At 40.7% G+C, this 26,647-nt stretch overlaps 1 protein-coding gene across 1 annotated transcript in view; it reads right to left on the minus strand.

The window, feature by feature from the left end:
• Positions 1 to 10,123: 10,123 nt before the first annotated feature.
• LOC126400098 (breast cancer type 1 susceptibility protein homolog) overlaps positions 10,124 to 26,647 on the minus strand; it is a 33,139-nt gene continuing 16,615 nt past the window's right edge. Inside the window, exons 14-20 of the mRNA XM_050060563.1 lie at positions 26,308 to 26,385; positions 26,072 to 26,112; positions 25,437 to 25,520; positions 19,609 to 19,666; positions 17,218 to 17,291; positions 15,485 to 15,542; positions 10,124 to 10,354 (exon numbers count right to left, since the gene is read on the minus strand). Of these exons, the coding sequence (XP_049916520.1) occupies positions 10,260 to 10,354; positions 15,485 to 15,542; positions 17,218 to 17,291; positions 19,609 to 19,666; positions 25,437 to 25,520; positions 26,072 to 26,112; positions 26,308 to 26,385 (488 nt within the window). The 3' untranslated portion in view covers positions 10,124 to 10,259. The remainder of the gene's footprint in view (positions 10,355 to 15,484; positions 15,543 to 17,217; positions 17,292 to 19,608; positions 19,667 to 25,436; positions 25,521 to 26,071; positions 26,113 to 26,307; positions 26,386 to 26,647) is intronic.

A 26,647-nucleotide genomic window follows, 5' to 3' on the forward strand; every position in this document is an offset into this window, starting at 1 on the left:
GGTTGGTGTTCTACAAACTTTCCCTGTTCATGACCTTGCCTTAAGGACTCCGTTGAAGAGACACTTGCAGACACTGTTTGGTTTGCAGCCGAGGGGTGTGACCAAAATACAGGGCCAGCGACTAATGAGGATTACAGCAAAGTGTAAGAGCAGTCAGGGTCATGGTAAACAAAGTGCACTATTCAGAGCAGCTTGACAACAAAGAGCTGACATTTAAGGTGCACGATGAATGTCTGAAATGGCTGGAGTATGGTCATTAGTCAATGTGGAAGTCAATCCTCTGACCAAATGTGTGCCCAAACAGCTGGTGCTGGTATCTTTCAGTTTTTCCAGGTAATTTATCAACTGTATGCATGATTTTGGATTTAAGAAGGACTGTCACAGGGTCTGTTTTGGCATTTTTTGCAATACTCATCTGGAATGAACCTATATAAATTGTAGGGTCATCACAAACACGAAAACATACTCTAAGGCTACGTTCACACTGTAGGTGAAAGTGGCCCAAATCTGATTTTTTTTCTGCTCATATGTGACTCAGATCTGATTTATTTTAATAAGTGTGAACAGAACAAATCACATGGAGTCTGATCTTTTCAAATTAAATTTGGGTCACTTTCGCATATAGTCATAAATCAGATACAGGTCCAGTTTTTACAATGTGGCCCCAGTCTGGAAAGTCAAATCTGAAATCATGCGACTTTTACATCTCTCACAGATGGGTCACCTGATCTGGGTGTCTTGCCGCAAGATTCTTGTGGAGAAGCCCTGACAGAGGTGTGGTTAAAGGTAGACTTTGACCTCCAGAAATTTTGACTGAAATCTGTTTCAGTTAGGCCACCTAACCACCGGATCCACCCCAACTTACAGGAGTAGCAGCCATTGCCCCGCAAAAAGCCGTAATCAGAAATGTGTCTGTCTTTCTCCTCATCCTCAACCTCGTTATCATCTGTGCACAAATTTGCCGGCTTCCACTGTAGATCAATGGTAAGAGTTTGCCTGGCCGCAAACGCACAGTGACGGGGTTAAGTATTAGCATCACGTGTTATGATAGCTTTATTGGTAGTGTAATGAATATGTTGTGGGTGTGGATTAGGCAGGTGGTAGGAGGCAGGGTCAGCACTGACGTCACACTTGGGGGTTGGTGATAATGACTCATTAGCCGCTATTAGTCGCACCCAGAGGGAGGAAGAAGAGATCTTTGAGCTGAAGGGCACGCCACGGGGGAGACGCCGGACGCAAGACATTCTGAAGACAAGAGAGACTGAGACAGCGTTTTACACGCCACCACGAGTTATCCATGCAAATACACATTCACTCTGAACAACCACATAGAAGAGCGAGCTAGCCGCTGGACTGGTCCGATGGAACGGCATCGGAGGGGTGTTGCAGAGTCGTCCTGTCCGAGCAAGGTGGTCTTAAAGGACAAGAGCGGCGGCCTGGCGGTAAGTCGACCACACACCCAGATAGGAGAGGTCAGACTCACCCAGGGAAGACTCGGTACATTTCTCACGCCTAATGCAACACGTAGTGAGAGGCATTAAGTTACGGGCTTGCTAGCCTTAGTTAACGAAGTTTCACGAGGCAGGTTTAGCATAGCAGCGTAACACATGGCTAATGTTACCTAACGTCACGGGTGTAACAAGAGAATTGCGCCTTTTCAGTGTCGTGAGTTTGTTGTAATTGTTTAACAGCTCGGTGTCTAACACTAGCTGCTAGGAGTGCGGCTCCAGGGACGGTCCTTCAGTACTGCAACTAACCAGTGTAACAACAGCAACAGAGTTTCCAGATTCAGTGGGGTGACAGGTACCTCCACAAATCTTATTCTGTGGAAAACTGAAACTTCAGTGACCTCCATGTTTACATCTGTATGACAGCATACTGTGTAGGACGTCTTTGATATTGTTCTTTTGCTCTTGCAGGTAAGTTCAGGACTGTGACCAGATTACACTAGAATCTGATGTGGACCACATTTAAAAAAATATGTGAATGGCCGAACAAAACAATCAGATCTGAGGAATAAATCTGAATTAAGCACTAAGGCTTGCAGCATGAATGTAGCCTCAGACTTTCAATGTAAAGCTGCAACTAGTGACTAGCTTTAATATCAATAAATCTGATAATTACTTTTATAATTAGTTGATGTTTTCACCAATAAAATGTCAGACAATAATGAAAAATGCTCATCAAAATTTCCCAGAATGGTTCTGCTTAGAAGAGAAATGACAACATGACATCTGGGCCTTTTCAGTGGTTCTGCTCTTGTAGTTTCCCTCGTCACACTGTCTGAGACTTTTGTCTCAGCTCTTGTAAAAGGTGTAGAACAATCCTGAGCAAACACACATTCATGTGTCACCGTGAAAAAAAACCACAGGAACGATCACTCTGCTCATGCTGAATTTAGCTGGGGGCAAAATTACTGCCCTCAGGTGTTTGAAGCAAATGCCAATCTGCTTGTACATGTTTGCATACACGGACACAGATGTGCAGCCTCACAAACAAACAAGCATGCTGAAACATTCCAGATGGCCAAGCAGATTGTTTTTTGCTGATTTCCCCAGTGAAACGTTTGAACAGAAATATCATCCACGGTGAGATACCCCGGTCCATGCCGAGGCATTAAGACTCAACAACTGCAGACATCTAACACGTAACCTACTTTTGTTACACAAAGAGCTACACGCACATGGAGCCATAACTCAGTTACTGTGAAAAAGGCTCTAACACAGCAGTCTTTACACAGAGAAGCTACACCTTGAGACCACTCGGTTATATTTAAATTGGTTGTTCTCTGTTCCATAAATAACTCTCAGCATTACTGACAAATCGTTTCTTTGACCTCCCAGCTCTGAGCTCACTGACATTATCAAGTGATTGGAGTGTGTCACAAATAATGTTTTATTTTGACAACTTTTGGATGGATTGCCATGAAATCTTTTACAGACATATATTTCCCCCCAGAGGATGAAGCCTACTGGCTTTGATGATCCTTTGAGCTTTTCTCTAGCTCCACCGTGAGAATGAAATTTTCTTAGTTTCTTAGTGAAATGTCTGGGTAATTATGACTTTTGGAAAAAACATTCACAGTTCCCACAGGGTATATCCTAATGACTTTTCATCTTTGCAACCAGCAGGTTAATGTCTCTACAACTACGGATTGACGATATATATTTTTTTGACAATATCTGATATGCCAATATGTATGTCTCATTTGACTTCCCAACCTAATCTTCGTGATCATCAAGTCTCTTCTGTAGTGGAATTAACATCACATTATACATGCATACTCTTATCGTGATGGCCCACCAGCAAATGGAAACATGAAATACAGTACGTTTCAATGTATGTGATATTCATTCATTGTGCAAATTAAGGAAAAGCATGTTGGCTGATTCTGATATTTCATTCTAAAGCTGATATTGGCCGATACCGATAACGTTCCAATATTATCGTGCATCCCTACCATTAACTTAGGGCCTGTCTCAATACCCACACTTCCCCTAGAAATACCCACTTGCACTTGATTGTGCATGTTCACGTTTAGGCTAGTGGTGTCCCAAAACAGAACTGAGGCAGTGGAAGTGGTTTCCCCGCCCTAGATTCCAAGGTAGCCCGGACCCACACTTACAACGAAGTGGAAGATGAAATATCCCAGAACACCTTGCGAAGTCAGCAACTTCGGTAAGTTTTGGAAAACAATTTGTTACCGTTCGATCGGAATGTAGGCTATACAAACAACAGATGGTTGGACTAGGATAAACTCATCAGCAACTCGGCTGAACACAAGGGTTATCTCACAAATGATGGCACTGCATACCAAGTGGAAGATTTAAAGGGTAGAAATGGGATTGGGCCTTAGTCTTGCTCTTACACTAAACAAAAGTATGAATGCAACACTCTTGTTTTTGCTTCCATTTTTTAATGAGTTGAAATAACTCACGTAACACCTTTTTTTGTCTACAAATTTGTTTAAATCCTTGTTAGTGGGGCGTCGGTGGCTTAGTGGTAGAGCAGGCGCCCCATGTACAAGGCTGTTGCCGCAGCGGCCCGGGTTCAACTCCAGCCTGTGGCCCTTTGCTGCATGTCACTCCCTCTCTCTCTCCCCCTTTCACGCTTAACTGTCCTATCGATTAAAGGCAAAATGACCCAAAAAAATATCTTTAAATAAAAATAAAAAAAATCCTTGTTAGTGAGCACTTTGCCAGCCTAATCCAAAATCCATACACTTGACAGGTGTGGCATAAGAAGATGCTAATTTAAGAGCATCATTACAACACAGAGGTGGCAAGTTTTGACACGGGATGGTAAATGGACCTGCATTTATAAAGCACCTTTCTAGTCTTCCGACCACTCAAGTCACATTCGCCCATTCACACATTGGTGACGGAGGCTACCGTACAAGGTGCCACCTGCTACACAGCTTTAACACACTCACACACCAATGGAACCACCTTTGAGAGCAATTTGGGGCTCAGTATCTTGCTCAAGGATACTTCGATGTGTGGACTGGAGGAGCTGGGGATCGATCGGCTGATCTTCTGATTGATGGACGACCCACAGCCACCCCAACATGCCGACATGCTGATTGCATCTCCAATGTCGTTTCTGAGAATTTGTGTAACCACACCAGCTCAGGACCTCCACATCCGGCTTTTGCGTCTGCAAGATCATCTGATAACTGCTTTGTGATAGGTGATGGAACAGTTGGTTTGCATAAAAAAGGCTTTTTGCAAATGGTCTCAGGGACACTCATCTCAGTGGCTGGTATCAGACAATCTTATAGGTAAAGAACCCAGATGTGGAGGTCCTGGCCTGGACTTACTAGACCGGTTGGATGTACTGCCAAATTCTCAGAAATTGCACTGGGAACTGCTTGTAGTAGTGAAATGAACATTCAGTTCATGGGCAACAGCTCTGGTGGACACTCCTGCAGTCAGCATGCCAATGGCATGCTTGCTTAAAACTTGCCACATCTGTGGCATTATGTTGTGTGATAACTGCACATTTTAGAGTGTCCTTTTATTGTGACCAGCCCAAGGCAAACCTGTGTACTACCCATGATGTTTAATCAGCATCTCAACATGCCACACCTGTCAGGTGGATGGATTATCTTGGAAAAGGAGAAGTGCTCATTAAGACGGATTTAAACAAATCAAATTTGAGAGAGATAAGCCTTTTGTGTGCATAGATAGTGTTTTAGATCTGTTATTTCAACTCATTAATGGGAGCAAAAACAAAAGTGTTGCGCTTACTTTTTTTTTTTTTTTAAGTTTATATGGACTTCAGGCCTGGAATACAGTTAAAAGATTTACTGTTTTGTGATCAGTAGTCGGATTTTTCAGAGTCAAAATCTCAGTTACATATACTGTTAGACATGGGTTCAGGTTATTGCTCACGCTGTACTAAAAGACAGGACTGGACTCTCCAAGGGTCACCAACCCTTGTGTCTTTATTAAACTAACAAAGCACTCGGAGGCTGAAACCATTCGGTTAATTGTACAGTAAAACAAAGCAAACAGTGTTGCATTGTGAGCCTCCGCTCTGTATCATGCTGTAACCCCTGCTCCCATACAGAGTAACTGAGCTGAATGAGCGCTCCGCTGCAGCTCAGCACTGAAAAATCAGCTGACTGGTGGAAAGCAGCGTCCTGGCACTCTGGCGTCTGGTACCGCACATCTGGCATTTAAAAGGCCTCGGAGCAAACGTGCTGACATTACTGTTTCATGTGAGCTCTTTCTCTATTTTCAGCCACCTGGTTTTTGATATCCGTTGTTGTCATAGCGATGAATGACACTGAATGCAGCATTTGTATTCATCCTTCGACCAAATGCTCACTAATTGCAAAACAGTTGTTGATATTAAATGGTAGAAAAATGTTCTCCCAGCATTGTTTTAATGCTGCGGGAGTTCAAATTAATACAATCTGCAGTTACAGAGTCTTGAAAATGTGTCTTAATGTGTCTTGAGGCACATTTTTGCCATGAAAAGTACCCTTTCTTCAGCAGACGTATTACCATCTCTAACACCTAACAGAAGAAACGCTTATAATCACCACTCTAGCCTGCAAGCCAACATCTATATGGGGTTAATATACGGTGCAGTCATTCAAGTTGACTCATGTCCTTGAGTCATAACTGTTCCAAGCTCATTCTGCTAGAAAAGTTGAGTGTGGCTGCAGGAGTAATATGCTTCTCTACAATATCTCTGCACTTCAAACACCCGTTTCCACATTGTTTCAATGGTTTTTGCAGATATGACTTCCCCACAACATTAGTTCTGGCTATTGCAGCGATTACACGGTAAGGACCAAAAACACATCTCGAGGGATCTTGAGTGAGTGCTATAAGTAGAAACATATATTATTAAGGTGGTATGTTTTCCATATGCGAAGAAACGTGGTCTACATGTTGTGAGTGGTTTTGTTTTTCATGAATGTGAGAGAGAGGACCTGAAAATATGAATAAAACACACTGACATTTGCAGAATTTTGAAAATGGTAGGAGTAGGTGAGACTTTAGGAGATACATTTATGCACATTTTTGTCTGTCCGAGAGAGAACAAAATCTGCCTAACAGCACCTCTCAAGCTAGAGGTAAGGACACTAAGGTAAATAGCTTCTCATTAAATGATTACCTGAGTGCTATTTTGGCATACACTGACAGGTGATAATGCCTGAAACCTTGATACTTTGATGTATAATGAACTCGTACAGTATGAGGCTGGAATTTGCTGACATTACTCCACAATGTCAGAGAACTCGAATCCCCCCATTTTAAGACACACTGAATCTTGCCCCTGGAAAATGATCCTCCAATGAAATATAGAAGATAGAGGTGGGCAGGAGAGGAGGCAGTAAAATATCCACCAACTGGGTTCACTATGGGAACTATATCTGTGCTGTGTTCAGTGTTTGGTTGGTGATATGCAGCTTTTTGACAGTAAAATAAATGGATAGAATGGTGAAAGCACATTTATGTGGTGTCGGTATAAACAGAAAAATGCGAACGGGACAATTCACGTGAAGTCGGAACAACTTGGAAAGTCGGCAAAAATGTTGGTATATCCTCCTGAGACCCTGCGTCCTTATATGAGGACATCGCATTCTGGGTTTGCTGCACCTTATACTTTATTCTGCTGAACTCAGACCTGCTGTCCTCGTTCGTGGACACTTTTTATGCCATCTAGTGGTAGTAAGAGCACAATACACTAATCCATGAAAAAACAAGATGGCAGTCATCTCTGCCAAGTCAGTCTGCAGCTGATCCTGAAACAAAAATAGACAATTTTAGCAACAGTAACAAGATAAGACGCTGTTAATTAGGAAGTACTCGTCTGAGGACATTGGGACTTTATTATCATTAGACTGTTCCTACAGACAAGAGGACAGTCCTTGCTTGGAGTATGGAGCGAAGAAAATTCAGTTACAAATCAAACAAACAAGCAAACAAGAGTTTTTGCAGGACAATATTCAGACACTGAAACAAACAGTTTTATATTTTATTACACACTGTGACTCTTAAAAATAAATCCATTGTCCTCCTTGTTCCAAACTTCCTGTTTAAAGACAATGTTTAGTTTTTGTACTCATCAGGTCATATCGATCCCAAACAGCTTGGAGAAGTTAAAAATGCAGACCACAAAGAAGCTGAGGGTCTCAAGGGGATAGGACTTGTTAAACTTTGATGTCATGTGCATGGCTGACGAAAGTAAATGTTTGGTTAATAGTTAGGAAACACTGTCTTAATTCACCTATTATAATTCATTTTTCACTCATATCTAATTTGTAGCATGGCATTAGGTTGGAATTGTCAGCTTTTGTCCACATAGAGCGACCTAGATTAGTTAGAAAAGTTATGTATCAGCATTAACTCCGAAAACAAGTCAGGCAAAGCGATATTTATATACACGTCCTGTCTGACGGCCCTGGGCTCGGAGGTAGAATGGATTGTCCTCCAATTGGAAGATTGGCAATTCCATCCCCAGCTCCTCCAGTCTGCATGTTGAAGTATCCTTGTGCAAGAAACTGAACCCCAAATCGCTCCCAATAGCTGTTCCATCGCTGTGTGAGAGTGTGTGAATGCTTGCTGAGAAACAGGTGGCACCTTGTATGGTAGCCTCGGCCACCAGTGTGTGACTGTGTGTGTGAATGGGTGAATGTGACGAGAAAGGTGCAAGTGCAGTCCGTTTATATACTGGAAACGGCAATCAACTTGAGCAATAAATTCTTTGTAGCTTGAACACACCAAAGTTGGACGAACAACCTCCCTACTCTGGAAATTGAACAATCCGAGGAGCATTTGAACGCAACATAAATTGTTACATTTATGTTTGTCTCTCAAAACTTAAAAGCTAACTGTTTATTCAGTCACAGATGATTGTATATAATGAACATGGTCATGTAATGAACCCAAAAACTTTTGTCTTCCCAAAAACTAAAATTCACACTTTGTTATGAGTATGTTAGGTAATGAAAATATTAAGTATTGTATGAAATTGCTTTTTCCACATTTGTCATTTTTTTTGACATTTTCAAAAGAGACATGCAGTTCTTTTACAATTTTAGGTTTCACACCGTCCTTCCATCAAACAGGTTGAAAAAGAAAATCAAAAAATAAATGCCACAAACTGTTGCTTCTGCTGCTAAAATATACCAGAGGAGCAAATTAGCAGGGAATAAAGTAGCCTTCTAAAATGAGGTCAGGTCAAGAAGTTACATTTACTGCAGCACTGGAATTTAATTTGGTCATTTGCGAGTGCTTCCAGGATGCTAACGACATTAATCGGCTGAATTTCAGCTTAATGTTGTTAGTAAGCCGAGTCTGCTGAGGAAGAGTCAACTTTCTCTCAGGAAAAGTTTTCAGTAAAGATGGCTTTAATGTGTAAAACTGCTAAATCTGGGTCCTTTTGAAGTTTCTTTTCTCACTGTGCATTTAGAGAAAAGATCCACTGGCCTCTGAAGTGAAATGGACGAAGTAGCTTGTGGTAGTGCTTTTCTACAGAGTTGTGGTTCGGTCTAATGCAATTTATATTTAGACAGTAGACAAATCATCCACATACTGTGAGCACAGGGACACCACACCACTGATTGCTGCCTAAATGTTCAACTAAAAATTAAAAAAATATCTGAATACTTAATCAACTCCTTTGATGATGAACTGAGTCAATTTTCAAACAAAAATGAGAAATATTACATAGTTTCAGCTTTTTAATTCTGAGGATTTGCTGCTTTTCTTTATTGTTTGTGACAGCAAACTGAGTATCTTTGGATTTTAGGTTGTTGGTAGAATAAAACAAGCACAATGAAGACATCATGTTGGGCTTTGGGGAGATTTTGTTCCATATTTGTTTTTTGTATTTTATTGCCCAAATGATTAATTACAGCCCTTATGTCAGCACCATCCCATTTTTTAAAATGGTTTCTCAAGGTTACATGAAAGAATGAAGACTGTGCACACACACGGGTCATTTCTGTGCCCTCACACGGCCCATGACTGCCAATACCTTCCCTCTCATTTTATTCCCACACAATGGCTGTTCAATAATTCAAGAAAACTGTGTCGAACATGTTGCTGCATTCAATCCATGTTCAAGAAATCTACAGGCTTTCCGCTACAAGCAGAAAGCTGGCGTCCACAGGGGATTTGCAAACAACAGTCGCAGAGCCATATAACAACAGTGGGAACATCGGAGAGCGCGACGACATGAGCTTATTAAAATACATTAGATCCGACAGGAGACATACACGTACTAAATACTGTAAATGGCTCTTTCTGAAACCCCTGAGGATGACACTGGGCATGGTGAGAGGCTCTACTGTACTTTAACTTTAGTATTTCCTCAGGCAGCTTAGATGTATATAAACCCCCAAAAACAGTTTACCCAGGGCCATCTCATTAAACTTTACAATTCCATCTGTGTTTGACTGTATAAGGTGATATATTTGAAAGTTAAACGACACTTTTCCAACTAAAAATATTGGTCAATTAACGGTAAAGCTTTTCTGGTAAATCCAGATTTGCTATTATGGGCACATTTTTTCATACAGTTATTGTGCGTAGCAGTGTTGGATTTATGTGTGCACTAATTCCTGTGCTATAAAACAAATAAAAGACTCGACTCAAGCATCTTCTGTTGATTTAACTTTAATAAAACTGGAGCATGACAGTTTGGTGACAGGACCGGACATTAAAAAGCAGAACTTGTAAAATGTTTATTAAGAGGACGATGCATGGCTGTGGGTTCAATGTGCTCGGCTCCACTGCTCATGTTGTGTACTTGTTGTGGTTTTGGAGTGTGTAGGTTGCCACGGTGTCCAGGAGCCAACCACGTGTCACGACTGTAGCGTTTCTAGAGAGACCTGTTGAGCAGAGGGATTTTAAATGACAAAATCATACGCATGTGCAGCTCACTATCATTTTCATTACATTGAATCTATAGTATTACACTAATCTTGATTATAGCTAATAGATAACATTTTCTTTGCGCTTTCATATGATTATTTATTAGTTCATTAATGCTGCCGTACTGTTATTTATTTTACTGTAACCCTACAATTTATTTAATTTATCCATATTTATGCCGGTTGTATATAAATTACAGTAACCTTTAAACTTGACATTTTATCATTTACATCTATATACATATATTTGATACTTACCGCAAAAATCATCATATGTATATTAATTACTCACTGCGTGTTCTGTTGAATTAAAGAAGGAAACAGTTTTTCTCGCATGCCTCCATGGTGAAAGGCAAACATGCTTCACAAACTTAAGTTAACGAGGACCACTTTCAATAACAGCAAAACTATCGGTGAAGATTCTCAGTCATCCAGGTCATGGCAATCTTAAATGTTACATCGTAGGCAACTGGATTTGCTTGAGTTTCTTGCAGACGTTTCGCTTCTCATCCAAGAGGTATGACATCTGCAAAAAACTCAAGCGAGTCCAGTTGCCCACGATATAGCGCTTAAGAACAGCAAAACTATATCAAAACATCAGTTTACAAACTCTCACACAACTCGTGCAGTATAATCCCAGTCTCATTAATTCAGCTGTATGCTCAGTACTTCCCAAAGAGACACAGTTCAGCTAAAACACTACGATCTTAAAAAAGTCAGTACCAACGTTCCCTTTAACGGCCGAGTAGTGTACCTTGGCACACGCATGTATTTAAAACTCAGGTTCAGGGCACGCTACTCGTAGGCGGGAGTGTTTTAAATCACCATGTTTTAGTGAAATGCATGTGTCTGGGAAGGACTGAGCACAGAACTGGATAAAATAGACTTGGATGATACTGCATGAGTTGTGTGAGAGTTTGTAAACTGATGTTTTGGTATAGTTTTGCTGTTGTTAAACGTGGCCCCGTTAAAAAGAATGTTCACCTTCTTTGGATTCTTTGATCCCCGTACACGTGAGAGAAAGTTGTCTTCACAAACTCAACGAAACACTGAGTGAGTAAGTGATATACAAATGGTCATTTTGCAGGTTAAGTATTCCTTTAAGATCTATCAGCTCTGATTCTGAATCAAACAGCATGCCAGTATACCCAGAAACTCAGGTGCTCATACCGTCACTGATCATTTTAACCTGAAAAACAGATCTCTGCTTATCACCACAGATCATGTAGTTTTCTAATATGAGCATCACATTCCTTTGAGGCAATATCCTGAACTGACATGTCCAGAATATGTCTTGTAAAACATAATCTAAAGTGTGTGCGCACATCTTCACACATTTCCATTACATCAGAGGATGGTGTGGAGGAAAGGAGAGATGTGTGTGTGATTTCAATCAATGGTGCAGAAGAGGAGGATAAAGGGGGATAGAGAAGGGGAGGGTGATGGGCTACTCGATTACCTGGGCTATGAGTGCCAGAGGACGTGGAAGAGGAAAAGCTGCATTAAATATGCAGCAGTGCAAATTAGGATGCCATGAGAAGTGAGGAGAGGAGGGGAGGGGAGGAGGGGGAGGACTTAGAGCCACTTGCTCCCTTCTCTGTTTCAAACTGTCAGCTCTCCTCGTGCTATGGCAGCCTCTCTTTTCTGTGGCCAACTTGTTTTGACATTTCCCCCGGCTCCGATCTGACATTTTCTCTTGGCCATTTCTCTGCTGCCTAACTTCCTTCACACTCTCTTTCCTGGCAAGTCACTCCCCTCGCTCTTGTTGGGAACCTGTCTCATTTTGGCTGGCAGTGTCTGCCATTTCACCGTTCTGTCACTCTCCAACTGGTCCTCACACAGCCACAAATGCATTCAAATCCATGGACTAATGGTCGGACAGGTGCACAGGCATACACACCAGCCAGAATGTCTATGCTTGTGGGGACTGTCCATTCACTACAGCATATTCTAATAGAATCTGACTTAAAACAATATTTAAACCACTTACCAATACTGTAAAGTGATGCTAAGACTACATGTCATGTATTCATAAATGTACTGCCTTGCCTTTAATAACCTCGTCCAAATAGAGGACTAAAGTGTGTTAACCTTGTTGATAATGTGAAGACATTTTTGATGACCATAGTGAATTTATAGGATCTTTTTTAACACACACACCAGAAACTTTTGTGAAATAATAATAATGTGGGTATGATGACTGTTGGGTGAAGGATTGTTTTTATTTTTTCGAGCTAGAACAGTCTAGAAAACTGAATCATTTGAATGCTAGCCTGGAGCTACACCTCTTAATAGCTTCACCCATCTCAAATTTTCTCGAGCTACTTAAAAAATGCTGCTTTTCCTAATGGTTGTTAGCATCACACTGGGGCATCCTAAACATAATTATCAACAGTAAAAGCAACAACAAGTTTACACTTTTCCCAATAAAACATGATAAAGAATGTATTTACAAGCTAATGAATCCAGCCCTGCAATGCTGGCTAGCTAGCATTGGCCAGCTAGCTACGATAGGTAACATGTTAGCTGCTGTTAAAATCCTGCTTCTTTTTGTTCTGTCGTTGTTAAATGTTTTTTAATGTCAGAAAAGATGAGAAAATAATACTTTCACTTGGAAAAAAACTCAGGTTAGCTAACTTAGTTGGCCTCTCAAAGTATTGCCTTGCAATGCTGGCTAGCAAGCATTCGCCAAGTAGCTACAATAGGTAACATGTTAGCTGCCGTTAAAATCCTGCTTCTTTTTTTCTAGGGATGCACCGAATATTCGGTAACCGAATATATTCGGCAGAATATTGCAAAAAAACACACGTTCGTTATTCGGTGGAATAAGTTAAAAGCAAGGCCGAATAATAGCGGCGTGTTTGGTAACGCAATCAAACGGCGTGCCGTGACGGGCGGAGTAAAATGTCGGCAGTGTGGCGATCCGTCCATCACCGCCCTCGCATTTGCGACTAAAAATAGTTTTGAGCGAGCAAAATAGGCTTAAATCATTCAGCACGCTGTGTGAGCAGCCTACAGATTTCAACCACCAGCAGAAACGAAAGGCGAGTCCCACCGATTGTGGGTTGAACGTGGGTCACAGACACAGACAGTAATGTATTCCTGTCAAATACGGCGGCCATAGGCTTACCGGGCGACGGAGAAGTCGGTTCCAATAATATCCTCTTCTTGGTGTCATGACTGCCCAGAAGTACCTGAACAGCCGAGCCAGNATGAAATATCAATGATGTATTATAGAAAAGTGATTTATCTTTTCATAAATGACAAAAGGCCACATCTGCCTCATTTTCGCTGTGGTATCGTGATACTACTCAGAACCATGATATTTTCATTGGTATCGCACAGTGGGTCCCAATTTTGATACCGCGACAACACTAATCTGGAGGGGGTTCATCTGCAAAAACTAATCAACAACTAAACAATGATATTCGGTATTCGGTACTCGGCCAAGCGTTTAATAATATTCGGCTTCGGCTTCACCCACAAATTTTCATTTCGGTGCATCCCTATTTTTTTCCTGTTGTTGTTAAATGTTATTTAATGTCAGAAAAGATGAGAAAATAATACTTTCACTTGGAAAAAACTCAAGCTAGCTAACTCAGTTGGCCTCTCAAAGGATTGCCTTGCAATGCTGGCTAGCTAGCATTCGCCAGGTAGCTACGATAGGTAACACGTTAGCTGCCGTTAAAATCCTGCTTTTTTTTCTGTTGTTGTTAAATGTTTTTTAATGTCAGAAAAGACATGAAAATAATACTTTCACTTGGAACAAACACTAGCTAGCTAACTCAGTTGGCCAGCTTGAAAACAATAGCCATTTTCTTACCCACCATCCCTTAAAGATTGCCTTGCAATGCTAGCTAACTAGCACTGGCCAGCTAGCCACGATAGGTAACATGTTAGCTGCAAATAACTAGAAAATAACATCATCACTTGGGACAAACTCAAGCTAGCTAACTTAGTTAACTAGCTTGAGAACTTTACCCATTTGCTCACCCGCCATCTCTTAAAAAGTAACTTGAACACTCTAGCTAGGTTGAGCAGGAAGCCTCAAACAAATCTTCTTACTTGCCTTAAATTAATAAAAATAGCCTCCTTGTTGATGCCGTGACAAGTTCCCGATTACAGGAAAATGACAGACTTGCTGGCAGCACCTAAAATTTTGTATCACGGAAATTGTTTTTGTCCGTTCAGGGCTCAACTATATGGATTGCCCAAATGCGCAGGACAAGTAAAATGTCACGTCAGCGCTGTAAATTGAGCAACTCGCTTGCCCGTTAAAGCAAGTGGTAAAAAAAGAATGACACACATTTTTTTCTGGAACTGATGATGGAAGTCGCGATGGAGTGAGCCATCTTGTGGCGGGTAAAGGCAAAGTTTATGAGCTGAGGTGCAAGCAAGCATTTCAGTTATCACGAAAACAGGAGTTTAGCTGGGTGGCGTTAGAGGATGAGGGCAAAATAAAGATTAAACATGATGATTTGCTTTAGTCTTTGTTATTAATTTTATAAGCGCTACTTAAAAAATGTACAAGGATAAGTAAAAATTGACTTTAGGGCAAGTATCACTTTTTTGACTTCAAGTAAAAAAAACAAAAAAACAGTGACATTGAACCCTGCCAGTATTCTTCTATGAAAGAAAACTTCTCCATGTGTTAATCGCTTATCTTAAAATTAAAGTGTCTTTGCACTGACATCATGTATTCTTTAAGACTGACTAACTTTCTCTGCAAACTTGCCTAAGTTATGATAGCATATTTGCTAATGCAGCCTCACAGATGATTGATTTTAGGGTATAAAGAAAAATCAATCATGCTTCAATCAGATTTAGTGATAACCAATTTGGCATATTATCCATCAAACAGAATTCCTGTCTGACTCTCCATATGTCCATGCTTGTCCCACCCTCGAACCCCCAGGTGAAGCATGTAGGTATTTTGTAATCAGCTGCTGTCAGCCTTATCTCTATCTGTATTAAGTGTGTGTGCGTGTGTGTGTGTGTGTGTGTGTGTGTATCAGATCGATTGAGAGTAATGACAAGACTGAACGTGTGTTATAAAAGTAAAGAGTGAAAAGGAAATTTTAGACTCACTGCTGTACGTGGACGTCGACTCTGATTCGGGCTGTACAATGACCAGCTGATGGGACTTCTGCGTGACAAAGAGAGAAAAAAAAAAAGTCTCTTTAACAATAACAAATTAGCACTGACTATAACATACATATTTATGGCCAGAGAAATTGAAAATAAATTAAATTTTCACACTGGCCTGTCAAATCATCTTTTAGCAACATAAAGACTTTTGGCTGAAACATGCTGGTTTAAGAATTGTTGATTAGGCAGTAGTGGTTATTGGAAACATAATTCAATCCATATTATTTTAACGCGACACTTGAATGAATCATGAATCATTTTAAATCAATTTTAAATTAAATAAAACCCAGGAGGCAAATCATATACATTATGGAGGCCAGAGCTGAGTGAGTCACAGAGTAGTAGCGTTAAGAGGAGCCGTGCACTTTGCTGCCTGCCACATCGTCCCTGCAGAGAATACTTTGCTTATATTGCTTGTAATATGAGTCATGGGAAACCTAAGTGAACTGGAATTATTAAAACTGAAACATTTCATACTGTAACTAGAAGTGTGCACTCCGTAGAGTTCAGATCTCTGCAAGGCGGCGGTGTCCCGGCCACAAGAGCTGATTGCGGCCACTCTAGACAATGATTGTAATTCCAGCAGCTGTGCAGCAGTGCTTTTCAGAAGGTATGATATAATCATGAGGATAAATGTTCATTTAATAAGCAAGACTCAAGCACACATCTTTGAAACATGTCGTTCATAACTGGACTTTTAACAGCATTAACAGCAAAGTAGGAAATAACAATAAACACAATTTACCACAAATTACCAAATCAATAAAATCTGCAAGTCTACAAAATTTGGCAGGCAAAACCCTCCGCTTCGGAAACGCTTCCGGTGTGGTACGGACGGACCAGCCCGATTGCAGAGAGCTGTGCCTGGTAGAATTGTCATTACTACCTCCCTTACAGTCAAGATGGTGGCAAAGGCAAACAAAAATTGTGATTTATTTATCTGGTATCATGCCTAAGTTTAGAGGATCATAACATATCGAGTAAGGAATGAATCTGCAGATGTTCTTGCTCAAAATGAGACCAAACTTTTCTACGGATGTCAGTTTTTGAGCCACGACGGTGGCCGAAATTTGGCCTGCAACAGGCGGTAAGGCTTGTTGTTTTTAGCTGGGCTAACTAGTTGGTTAAGAGACGTAAAGAATCAGCAGGTAAAGATGATATAAAACAGTCAATGTGACCGGTTCTTCTACAAGTGTGAATCACCACAACCATGAGAGGTCCAAGAACATACAGTCATAAATGTGCACACAAAATATTAGGCTGACTGGTCCAGTAGTTTGGGAGAAACTACAGACAGACAGATACTCACACTTAAACACTCATGATGAAATGCACTATTCCCTTCTAGGCTAATGCCTAATGGAGGTAGTAAAGGGATCAAGACAAGGATGCTACAGCCAAGCTAGCGGCTCTTTGAAGTAATGTATAATGTTCGCAATGTTCACCATCTTAGTTAGGCATGTTAGCAGGCTAACATTCTCAAATTAGCACTAAACATTAAGGTGAGGCTGATGGGAACATCATCAGTATCAAGATGACAAGTCTCCTGTTCTTTTTTATTAATCACTCACCTGTAATAACACTGACGTGATTTAAAAGCATTTTAAAAATGATACTTAGGTTCGTGACATTTTGTTTGCATTTATTTTTCAAGACAGACTCGATGCTCTTACCTGTTTACTGTCGAGGAGAAGAGGATCTTTGACTACAGCTGCTCCACAAAGCTCCACCATCCACTCCATTTCATCTACAATAAACACACAAACACACAGTTGGTTGTAAATGTTGACTGTTTTGGTATCCCTGGTCACACCTAAATGTAATTTTCTCTACTTTCACCCCTCTAAGCCCGAGGGGATACCGACCAGACTCATTTCAAGCTCAGACTTCCTTTGATCGGAGGGACAGCAAACAGGTCAATACCTAAGTCTCCACTCAAATCAATATCTCAATCAGTCAACACACATTTAACTTTGTGTAGAAAAAAACTATTCACATTCAACACATCATATCAGACAACGAACATACCTTCAAAAACATGACAACACGTCAGAAAAACCTCAACCAACAGTGTACGCTGTAGGTAACCTCATCATTTAACGGACACAAACACAAAGCAATTAAATAATGGATGAAATCCTGTCAGACTGAAGAAAACAGACTCCATCCTCATGTTTGTGCCATGTAAAAGAGAGTCTTTAAACTCCTCACGCTAGCTAGCAGATGTCGACCCATTAGCAAAGCTTCATCGATCCAGCAGGCAGCGGGTGGATGCTGCAAAAGCACTTTAAGAGCCCCAGGAAGAAGGAAACCAAAGAACGCTGCCTTGTGGGTTTTTAAGCAATGTTCCCCCTGAGACCGTCACCCATGATCTATCTGTCCATTCATCTATGCCAGAATGGTAAGGCAAAAAAGAATTTTGTACTTAGGGCAACTTTGAACCTCTTCACCTTGATGTTGGAGGTCATTAACAGTTTAAATCATTAGGACCAAACTCGGCTATTTACGGATATTTACACCAATTTAGAAGAACAGCAGAAGTACTTCGGTCACAACTGAAGGCTCATTCCCCCCTTCTTTTAATAAAAGAAATTCCAGGCAGCTAACTGACACCATAGCAACTGCTGTGCAAGTTGCAATATGACAACACCACACCGAAAATGTCTCACACAACTCCTTAGACCACATTCAATCCACCCACACTCTGGAAACACTCCTCATTGTTCTCCAAAATGACAGGGGTTAAGAAAAATAGCACACGTTTCAAGCTGCGTTAGTCAAAACCTCTGTGAGCTACTTTAACTCTCCGTTGTTTTTTATTGTTTTGTTTTTTTTCCTGTTCTCTTTAAAGGCAAGGCAGGTGTCTATCAGAGTCCTGCAGGAAACAGACATCAATAAAACTAAATAAGTGTGGTTGAGCAAAGTAATTCTTGATTGAGAAAACAGAACAGTGCAACCAGCATGAGGGCAGCTGCAGAAAGGAAACAATCCCATGAAAAAAAAAAAAACATTTTTGCAGCCCCTTCTTTGAAAGCATATGCAAATGAAAGTGTAACAATCCTTGTTTTTGTGGTCAGTAATCAGAGACATTATCTTGGTGCTGCGATTCCTGTGGTGTGTGAGTGCTGTGTTTCTCAGACCAACAAGACACCAAACTGAAGTCTGAGCTACATGTACACAGAAATTACTATTTGCTGGATGACAGATATTTTACGATATATCTGACTATGCAGACACCTACTGAGCAATCTTAAGCCCCGTTTCCACCGAACACTTTTTGTATGGTACCTCTGGAACCAAAAGTAACCCTTCAGACATGGTAACTAGACCCTTGCATTTCCACTGCAAACAGTACTCTTAAATGTGGGTGGGGTTGTTGTCACTCACTGCTCCATCCAGCACTCACTGTATCTCCTCGTTACCGGTGACACAGATGAAAGTCTGCACCTTGTTTATCGTCCACAGAACGAGGCTGCACGCCAACATTTTCAGAACAAAATGAAACAGGCTGCAGTGAGAGTCTCTCTCCATGTGATATTTAGAAATAGCGGGATTGTGCATTCAGCCCTTCTAAGGCAAGCTCAGGGGTTTAGTGTTGCCTGAGCCCACAGGAACAACGCTCCACAATGCTTTTATTTTTCTAAAAAAGCCCCAAAAATAATCTTTAAAAAAACTGCATCCTCATGAGACAACATGGGAAGGATCACGTGGAGTGGCGCATTGCTTCATCTGGCACGATAATCTTAATAGATAATAATATCGTGCAGCATACGATGCGCTATTATTTTGTGTACATGTTTGAGATTAGAGACGTTTCACATGTGTGTGACGCAACCGAATTTAAAAATCATTTTTTGGATTTAAAGTTCCTACAGTCTGAACCTGGCTTAACTGACCTGACACTTTCTTACATTGTCATGACAAAAATATAACTTTAGATTAGTTACATTTCTCCGCAATTCTCTGATCCACTTTGCATGTTACATTTCTGCCTATAAAGTTCATAAAAAAACAACTTTTCTATATTTATACACAGGACATGTCGTGTCGTCGATGTGATTTACCTGTAGTCATGTCTGTAAACGGGCCCTGGAAGCAGATCTTGTAGCCCTTCATGAGCAACTAAAGAGAAAAAGAAGAAGCAAAGTGAGAATAAAATAATCAACGGTGAGATGTCTGCAACATTTCAACAGTCAAGCAAAAGAGGACATTCTTTTATCTGTAACAAAACAGCGGCGTTTGTTTCTGAACTCTTCACCTGTCTGAGGGGTTACACTGGTGCAGCTGAAACGCTTCAAGCATATCTCACAGTTTATAACAGGTATCCTTCACTTACTCTGTAAAAAAACCTCACGACCTTGTTCAGTTTTTGCTCTCACTGTAATACTGTAAATTCAGGGACGAGTTGAACAGAAAAGAGCAAACACAGCCAGCTTCGCAGAGGTAATGTAGCGCTTTAGGCTCGCAAAGAAAAACGACCTGCCCTACACCGAGGGCACGTTGTTTTATTGCACTCAGGGTCAATTAGGTTGCCTGAAATGGGAATGTAAAATTGTTTCCTTGAACCACAGTAACTACAGAGAGGAAACGTGCGACTCACATCCCAGTCTCACATACAGTGTGTGGCTGGGTGGAAGTGTTTGGTAAGATAAAGCGTCCAGGCTACTGGAGAGAGAAATACTAATTTCTCACACCTCCCTGTCCGTCCATAATGATCATTAGCCAGGGGTGCTTGGTGAGATGAAAAAGTGTTTCTGTTACAGATTTTTAATTTAGACAACACCTAATGTCCTTCAGGAGGTATTAGAGTGTGTGATGTGATAACGTGCACACACACACACAGACACACAGACACACAGACACACACTCTCTCAGTTTCTTTGACTGATTTCCTGCACATCAACATTCTGGTGACAGACTCAGTCCTGGCACTCCATTTCATCTGTTAGTCTGTTTGTCACAGTGGTGCAGGTGACAGAAAGTGAGTATGAACAGCACAATCTGTCTGGCTCCATCACAGTGCCGGCGCTGCGTTGAAGCCACTTAAATAAGCCTGAAATTACTAGCTAATTCAATTAGCGGAGGTTCTTCAAAGGCAGCGATACGGCCAACATGACATCTAGCCATTTCTAATTTTCCCCCTCAGTGGCAACAGAACCGGTCCTGCTGGCCTTACACCAAGAAGAAAATTACCATGAGCTTTTTACAACAGGGCCTGAGCTAAGAGGCTGGTGCAATAGCAGGAAACGGGTTCAAGTGCTGTTTGTTATTGGACACTTTATTTGATTTTCTTCATAGAATCAGACTGTGGGTGGACACTGTGCTCTCACAAACAAGAAGGAACTCAATAATTCTATTTTTCTTTCTTTCTTTGAATCAGGTTTATTTTTTAAAGGGGACCTATTATGCTTTCCCCTATTTTCTGTCACATATATATAATGTCACAGTGTCAGATGCTCATATTGAATGTGGCCAAAGTTTCAAATAATGTGGTAAACATATGTAAACGTAATCTCTGTATGCAAAAACATCAGGCTTCATACCACTCTGAATTAGGGATGCACGCAGTTAAACGTCTAAATGATTAAAAATCCACCCCCTCGCTAGTCGGCACAAGAAATATTAGTTGGTTAAACCAATAAGTGCGTTATTCATGTATAAGGCCGCTTAACTGTCATGCAGCCGCCTGCCACTAGTGGGAGCTACAGAGCCGTTGGACAGCAGGGCTCTCAATGCACACAATATTTTTTTGGGACCGTCTTTGGAACAACCTTCTTCCATCTCTGCAATCATCATCTACATTGACATTCAAAAAGCATCTGAAGAAGACTCTTATTTGCAAAGACTCTTTACACTTAACTGATTTATTTGTAATTTGTTTGTGTTTTTTGTTGTTGTTGTTGTTGTTGTAAAGTGTCCATCTTTAACAATTTTCTAACACTTCTTAGTCTGGAACTCTTATTCAATCATGTATTCTTCATTTTGACCTTTTTCTTTTTATGTATGATTGTTGTTATTGAATAGGGGAGGTATCTTCATAAGCCATTTTTAGCTTCTAACCTTTCCTGCACAGTATTTTAACTTTTAATTTCTTTTTCCTGTATTTTCTACACATGTATGTGCAGATAAACTAAACCAAACTTTTGCTAAAAGTTGACATCAGATTGTGACAAATGTCTTTATATGATCATCTACTCCAGGCACGCTACTGCAAGTGCTTACATTACAAACAATGCTACATGTAGCTACTTGCTAACATCTGGGAGACATGTAATCTGGGCAGCCGGTGTTGTTTGTTCTTCCTGATTTCAGGTCATATTTCTGCTGGAACATGTCTAGTTGAGTTAAGCTTTAATTGGGGATTTTTTTGCAGTAGAAAGTGACACTAAACACTGTTACGGTCATTTACCGGCTGCAGTGACAGTGCATGGATATTAGGGGTGGAGGAAGAAAACTGATACAGCATTGTATCACGATATTTTTGTGTGGCAATATCGTAACGTCCCACAGTGCCAAGTTTCAATTTTTTCAATTACACAAATTATTAATATGACAAACACAAATTAAACTTTAGGTAGCCTGCTAGAATAATATAATAAATTGCTTTGTCAGTCCACTAGATAGATTTTGCTGCTGCAAAAAATGGCCGAAGTGAGGTGAACAGACCGAAAACTTTATATTATTAGATAAAACAGACGTTGACAAAGTTTTCCTCTGGGGATATAGTTATATATAGCAATAATACTGTATTGTTTACGTATTGTGATAATATTGTATTGTGGGTCCTCGGCTGATTCCCACCGCTAATGGATACCCTTCAAAAGACCCAGAAATGCTGACGAATCAAGGCACACTGGGCTTTATTTGGGAGGGCGGCTTAAAGAGACAGGCGCTAACACGCAGTGTCTCAGACAGAGGGTGAATACCGGTGTTTTTTTTAACATTTAAAGCACGTAAACATGTTCTAGTAGAAACCAAATATACAAGTATGAACCTGAACATGAGGATAAAAGGCCCCCCTATAGAAAACCAACTAGTTTTAAACCAGTTTGTTTCAGGTGTTGAAGTGACTTGCCTGACCTCTCCTCCAGGTCTATAATCTGCAGTGTCCTGATAAGTCTGATAGACTGGACTGATGTCAATCATGTAGAAAAAGTCAAGTAGAAAATGTCAGTGATTCTGATAAAGGCTGACAGGTGGCTGAAATCAAGAGGAAGCATCTTAAATGCATTTATATTGTAAAAACGAGAGGAGCCTCTTCACTACGTGCTGTATGTTCTGCTCTGTTGTTGGCAGTTTGCTTCACCACCTGTTAAATTACTTTTTAATGGGGGTATCCTCGTGCTACAGTGGTTTAAGAGGCAAATACAACTGCAATGTCCCCTGTACGATTCTGGCAAGAAACCCCTTCCTGTCTCTCTTTACTGCTCTATATAATCAAGGACAAATGCCCAAAATTGTCACTCACTTTAAAGACCCAATACATCATCTGCCAACAGGGCAGGTGAACTTTGTCTTGTTACAGCAACTTCAGTGATTTCTAATGCAGGAGCTGTTGTGTCATGCCAACAGGTTAGCCTAGTTTTGGTGACTGGATTTTAATTAATGCTGCTGATGCTTAGCTGAGGTCACAGCCATCTGTCCTGTCAGACTCCACGGCTAGTCTTTGCCTAGCAATCCTATCCCACTACTTTTTCTTGACTTATTGTGGTTTGGCTGCACCAGGGATGAATTAGCTTGTGCCAGAAATCATAAAAGGTCTACTGAGGTAACAGCTCCTCTCAGAATGACTCTCTAACCTGACTGTGTTTACCTGCCCAGGGAGGAAATGCAGACGGTGAGGAGCTAAATCTGTAACAGAGCTGGAACAAATGCTGAAGATTAATGATTTTGTTCAAGTTTCCTAAAAAACAGGTTTTATGGATATAAAAAGTTTTAATTAAATGAATGCTCAGATATCTGGACTGTCATTTTTTTCTGATTTCCAAACAGAAACATTTTCTTGCAGTTTGGAGAAGACATAAAACAAATGTTTGCTGATTGGTTCGGTACATAGTTTAGTAACATTTCAGTCAAGTGTGCTGACAGTTGTTTGGCTGTTAGCTGATGTTTTCTGGGCCCCGTCAATAAGTTCTGATCAAACCACACCCATCCAGTCCTGATGAAGCAGATCGGCTAAGTGTTTTACTTTTAAAGTGAAAATCAAAATTAACTTGTCATTATAAAGTAAAAGTTGATTGCACAATGTAATGGCTATAGAATAATGACAACATTTGCATTTAGATTGCCTCCCTATAAGCCTCGCTTTCACTGTGCAATCCTGTCTGCCACCGGGTACGATCTCCAGGGAAAATAAAGGCTTGATTTACAGCACAAAGGAAGTTCGTCAACTTTTGTGCAACCAAAACAGGAAGAGGATGGCGCTTTTGTTTTCCCCAGTAATAATCCACGGTTACCAATGCCCAGTAGAAGAGATGGCAGGTCATGGAACAACTGAAGTAACTGTGGACGACAAAATGCAGTGTGTCCTGTGGTGTTGGTAGTTGATCAGGTCTGAGGAAACAGGAAAGCGATCCAGCTGTCTTTGCAACAGCCGCGCTAACAATAATACCACCTTGGAAATGCTATGTGTAGGGATGTGTAGGGATGATTTTCTTTCACAACTTACACTTGGATTGTTGCTAATTTAATACTAAATATTCTATGTTACAGAAAAATACTGTGGGGAAACTTTGCTGATTTTGAACAAGCTCTGTGTCCTCGCAGTGTGTGCAGATGAACGGTGTTTGGCTTTACACAGCTGGTTGAAAGCTGACTAAGTCTCAACTTACAACAAAATTTTATCTAGTTTTACTACAGTGATAATTAGGGATGCACGTGATTAGTCCACTAGATAACTGAACGTTGCTACCCTTGCTAGTCAGTGTCAGTTAAACTTATTATTAAGATACTCAGAGAAAAATGGGAGGCGCATTTGAAACTAACCAACTCATTCACGGCTTTACCTCTCTCTGATCCACACACAAACACCAGAAGAACGTTCTCAGACTCAATGGATGGAACCGTGTGCATGCGACTGGTGTAAGTCTGCAGCTGGCTGCGGACGTTTAGTGGGAAAAGTATGTCCGAATCTCACACACACTTGCGGCAGCGTCTTATCCTTGGCTGAGCGAGAGAGGAGTGTTTGGGGTCCCAACAAGCCTGGACGTATACGTGTGTGTGTGTGTGTGTGTGTGTCAATTTGTGTGCACACTGATGCGTGAGAGTTACTGTCTGAGTCTGTGTGTTATTGAATGGAGATGAGCCTGGATGTTAAATACACAGTAAATAAATGTAATTTGTTAACTTGTATTTATTGAGTTGTAATGTTTTGTAGCACAATATGCAAAGTTCAGAATGCACGGTGCGAAGTGCCACAAATTTCAGCAGCATTTAAAATATGATTTGGTTATCAAAACATGTGATTAACAATTTTAAATGGTTCTTATGATACACGCAATATTTTTTTCGGACAATGTTAAACCTCATAGATTAAATTTTATGCTTAATCTTGGCTGTCTTTGAGTGTTTTCTCTCTCTTAGACGAGCCGACTAGTCTAAGTTTAAACTTCCAATTAAATGTCAGGGAAATTAGTCATGAGGAACATCCTTATTTATCATTAATTTAAAGGTATCTAACATTTTTAGAAGTGTTATTTTAATGTACAAGTATCAAGTACTGCATACATGAAGAGCAGAAGTAAAACATTATAGCTGCAGGTGAAAGAAAAGAGTCACACACTGGCACTGTTAGATTCCTCCGGGAGATCCCTGACTCCAGCGTTCACCTTTGAAGGCTATTTAGATCATGTAAACAATGTATAATAGCCTGTTCAGTGTATAGGGGACTCACGTTATTGTCTTCAGTGGTACGAGCTCTCATGGGTCCCTGGTGGTTTGGTCCATTCACCACGTCACCTCTCACTTCAAAGACGCTCTGATGGAAAACAAAAGCAAATTGACATGAGTGTGTGTACAGTCAGTAAGTGAACCTCACACACACAGGGGTATAAAACCTTTCCTGTTGCTATGAGCTTTAAAAAAAGTGAAGCAATTATTCATTCTTATCTCATAAAAGGACTGACTGTGCTCTGACAGACAGCTAATAATAATATGATTTATTTCGAGGCTCCTTGGAGTCTGCAGAACATTCTTCAGTTTGACAGAGTTCATCTTATAATTGTGTGGACTCCTTCTTTACATGCACTGTATGATGCATCAAAATGCTTATAAACTGGCCTGGATGCAGGAGACGTAGTTTTAAACTAATGGCGATGCTAAACAAAGCTTGGCAAAGGATTCTGTTCACACAGCACAGAACCAGATGCAGCGATCGCTACAGCAAATGGATGGCAAATAATCTATGAGGCATCACAGCGAACCACATGAAGACATTCATCATGCTGCCTTAATTCGACGTCGAGACATACAGAGATGTAACAGGAAGTCACCGGCACACACATTCTCAGCACACACAGACGAGCGTACCTCATCTAAGAGTTTCTTTTGTTTGAAGCACTCTGAAATCCCTGTGGAGAGGGAGCAAAGAAAAAACAACTTATGAGCTCATTGTCAGATGCACAAACACCGCCACTCTGGTGGCTACTGTATTATGCAACGCTCCTTTTATTCCAGCCCCTCGACATCATGCTGTTTTGTATTTAGAGTAATTGTTGTAAACACATCAGTGATGGGGCTTGACAGTGAAGTGAGTCAGGACTTACACTGGAAGCTCACCACCCACTTCCTGCCTGCGATGCCAAGGAAGTACTTCAGTGTGCGCTCGCAGACCAGTTGTTCGTCTGGCAGAGGGAAGAAACAGAGACGTGAGAAGACGGACAGAAGCACACCTTGATTTGAAACTTTAAATTTAAGTTTAAGCATTAGAAGCGAAGTTTAGGTTCTTGGTGGTTCCAGCAGGGTGTCTACAGCTATCAAACACTTAAATCTAATGTTTTTTAAGACATTTCCAAGATAATCTTTAACCAAAATTTAGGACAGATTTTTGAAGAACTCATTCTTTACTTATTCAAGCACTGCAGGTGAATATAAAAGAGAAGTAGT

Source organism: Epinephelus moara, chromosome 13 (assembly GCF_006386435.1).
Source record: "Epinephelus moara isolate mb chromosome 13, YSFRI_EMoa_1.0, whole genome shotgun sequence".
NCBI classification, from domain to species: Eukaryota; Metazoa; Chordata; class Actinopteri; order Perciformes; family Serranidae; genus Epinephelus; species Epinephelus moara.